Genomic DNA, 3,715 nt, shown 5'->3' with positions numbered 1-3,715 from the left:
TCAGTATAAGAAACAATAGCTGTATACTACTAATATGAAAATAAATGTATTAAGATTTTGCTTAAAACATAGGATATAGTGTATGTTTTTAAATAGAGTTTTAAAAAGCTTAAAATGAATTGCATACGACCCACAAATTTGTTTTCAAACTGATATTACCAAAACCTTTTGTATGACTGTATCTAAATTAAGTATAGTTGTTTTTGTTTTCATTTTTTTTCCAGGTTAGCAGTATGATAAAAACAACTTTAAGATATTGACAAACAGGAGTAAGAAAAAAGCACATTTCTGAATCAACAATGGTTTTGGACCATCCAATGCAAACCTTGTGAGGCAATATTTCCAAATCTTTGAAAATGAGACTCTTGGAAAATATGGGTTACAAAGATATCCAAGAATTCAACTCTCTCTATATTAGTTGCAAAAGAATATAGTTTCAAGAATATAGTAATCGAACATGTAGATTGAAAAAACATAAGAAAAGTGTATAATGGAATACATATTTTTAGTGTATAATGGAATATTTATTTTTAAAGCAATTTTGTATGGGCTTATTTGACCTTTCAAAACAGTCTTCTAAAAGTTTCACAACTAGGGTGACATTTCTTTTTATTTTCTTTCTAGTCCTTCAAAAGTTTGGTGATGGCCATGATAAACTATACAAAGCCAACAGTGTTCATTCTGCTGGGTTTGACAGATAATGCAAACTGGCAAATTGTGCTATTTCTCTTTCTATTTATAACCTATATTTTTAGTATCTTAGGCAACCTGACTATCATCACCCTTACTCTCCTTGATTCCCACCTTAAAACACCCATGTATTTTTTTCTGAGGAACTTTTCTCTCTTAGAAATTTCAATGACATCAACTTGTATTCCTAAATTCCTTTTCAGCCTAGCAACAAAGGACAAAATGATTTCCTATAATGCTTGTGCAACCCAGTTATTTCTGTTCATTTTCTTTGGAGCAGCAGAGTTCTTCTTATTAGCGGCCATGTCCTATGACCGCTATGTGGCCATCTGCAAACCCCTGCACTACACAACCATCATGAGCAGCAGAGTCTGCTCCAGGCTGGTCTTTATTTCCTGGTTGGCTGCATTTCTGGATGTCTTCCCAGGTCTCATCATGGGTCTTCAGCTTAAATTCTGTGGTGACAATATCATCGATCATTTTGTATGTGACTATGGCCCTGTCCTTCAGCTCTCTTGCACAGATACCAGGCACATAGAAGTCTTCTCTTTCACTTTAGCCTTGGTGACACTTCTTGCTACCCTGCTCCTAGTGATTATCTCTTATACACTTATCATAAGGACGATTTTAAAGATTCCATCTGCACAAGAAAGGAAAAAGGCATTTTCTACCTGTTCTTCTCACATGATTGTCCTTGTCCTTTCTTATGGAAGCTGTATCTTCATGTACATTAAGCCTAATGCACAAGAAAGGGTGGATTTAAATAAGGGTGTGGCCATGCTCAATACTTCAGTTGCCCCCCTCTTAAACCCTTTCATTTACACTCTGAGAAATAAGCAAGTAAAACAAGCCTTCAGGGATAATTTAAGAAAGATATTTTCTTTCCTGTCAAATAAATCCTATTGTTTAAAAAAAAAATGAAAATGGTTGAACATAGATATGTTGATATATGGACCCTAAATCATATTAATTTTACCTCACCTTTTATGCCCTCTACCAAGGTGTGACTGATGCTATTATGCTTTTTGCATAATGTTCTCCTGGTCTACTCTTTTCATTAGGTTATTTCATATCTAGGATTCCTTTTATTTTGCCAACTTCTTTCTGCTCATAATTTCAGTCTCTAATTTTTCTACATTTTAAACATTTCAAAACAAAACTTAAACATCTCTATTTTTATCATGTTTTCCTAATTTAAGAAAATAAAATTAAGAATCCAGAGTTTGTCCTTCTATTTTAACTTAACCCAAATAACTAGAATGCTTGAATATTCTTAATTAATGTGAATTGACTGTACTAAATTTAGCATTTCAATATTGAGTCTTTCATTTAATCTCCATAAATTCCTCATGATTTAGATATTTTTAGCCTCTCCTTCTATAGCAGACAACCAAGCTTAAGAGAGAATTAAGAAAGGTGCCCTAAAACATACAAACGGTAAGGTAAAGACTTCATAGAAATGCACATAAACTGATTCCAGAGAACAGGTACTTAATCATTGCTGCATTCTACTATTAGATGTAATTTATTGACCTCTATATCATAAATTTATATTTTTGAGTAGCATAAAATCTTAAGAGATTTTTCAGTATTAATATATATTTGGTTCTACCTGATGTCAACTCGTTTTACTCTAGCAATGTACTTTTGTTCAAATGCAAATGATATCCAAAACATTCTTATGGAATTAAGTCAAATATTAAATATTTGGAATTCATTGAAGACCATTTTGTAAGTTTACAATATCTTCTAATTCCCTTTCTGTGTTTGTCTCAATAAATTGGAATATGAGGGAGGGGGCTGTGAAACGCCTTGAGGTCATTTATGGCACATTTTTGTATAAACCAGTGTTTTCTACAGCATTTAAATTTTCTTGGTTACTGACTCTTTTCAAATGTCTTAGGCTGGTAATGGAGTTTCTGATGATTAGTGATCTGCAATTGAAATATCACTAATAAGCTATTTGGCCTTTACGTAAAGTCATCAAAGAACAAGCATACGTATTAGGGACAAGATATCATTCATTCCTAAATTTAGACAAAATAAGCTGCATACTAGGAAAGATGATAATAGTTCTAGAATTCTGTGAAATTTATTTTAGACTTCTCAGTTCCTCAGGTGTAGCTCTTATGTATAACTAAAAAATGAGCTCACGATTGCAGATCAGTATATAGTTACCTTCAAAGAGGCAATATTCTCCTGTATTCCATGGCTATTTCTATTTTTTAGTTGGAACCTGACATACACACCTGAAAAAAACTCCATCATGCATAATTGAAGTTAGGTATACTTTTTGGGTGACTGCTTTGTGCCATTCACCTAGAATTCCAAAAAAATGTTAGTTCATAGTTCCAGGAAACAAAAAGTAAGGTACTTTTAGAATTCACTAATATACTTACATAATTCACTAATTACTTTCCCCACTGCATTTGAGACATAAGCAACCAAAAAGGTAAATATTAATATTTTTATTTTATTAATACATATGGACAAATTGAGTCTTCAAAATAAACTTGCCCATGATTTCATGGTTTGCAAGACAGATTTGAATCCTCAAATTTTAAAAGTCATGAATCCAGATATTAGGCAGGATTGAAGTGGTAACATTCAACAATAAAATTGAAAATAATATCTTATATTTGATATTAATCCTTTCTATATATTTCTTCTTGTCTTCATATTCCTATAGCTATATTTGCAATTCAAATTTTCCTTTTGCTTTTGGTTTCCCCTTAGTTAGAACTATCATTCTAATGCATATATAAAGAATGATACTTCTCTCTTGTGAAATAATTTTCTTTCTATAAATGTGATAACCTTTGATTTCTCTTTAAATCCTGTACCACACTTTTCAAATACTCTTAAATCTAAGATCAGTCCATTTTTCTCTCTCTTTCTCATAACACAGCCTTGTGACTCACTTTTATGTTGAATATTCTATTGCTGCAATTATTTTTAAATAAAATACCACATTTACCTGACTTTGTAATTTGTAATATTAATGAAAATGTTCTCTAAACTTTAT

General features: G+C 31.7%; 1 protein-coding gene across 1 annotated transcript; it reads left to right on the top strand.

Moving 5' to 3' along the window:
• The first annotated feature begins 858 nt into the window (after positions 1-858).
• LOC101420137 (olfactory receptor 6C76-like) lies at positions 859-1,611 on the top strand. Its single transcript, XM_004482571.4, has one exon. It carries the CDS (start codon positions 859-861, stop codon positions 1,609-1,611), a length of 753 nt encoding a protein of 250 aa, XP_004482628.4.
• Positions 1,612-3,715: the final 2,104 nt, after the last annotated feature.

This window comes from Dasypus novemcinctus, chromosome 12 (genome assembly GCF_030445035.2).
Source record: "Dasypus novemcinctus isolate mDasNov1 chromosome 12, mDasNov1.1.hap2, whole genome shotgun sequence".
NCBI classification, from domain to species: domain Eukaryota; kingdom Metazoa; phylum Chordata; class Mammalia; order Cingulata; family Dasypodidae; genus Dasypus; species Dasypus novemcinctus.
The sequence above is the reverse complement of the archived record's forward strand: the minus strand, read 5'-3'. Positions and strand labels throughout refer to the sequence as shown.

Coding starts and splice junctions, on each gene's coding strand:
- LOC101420137 (XM_004482571.4), top strand. CDS start 859: ATGACATCAACTTGTATTCCTAAATTCCTTTTCAGCCTAGCAACAAAG.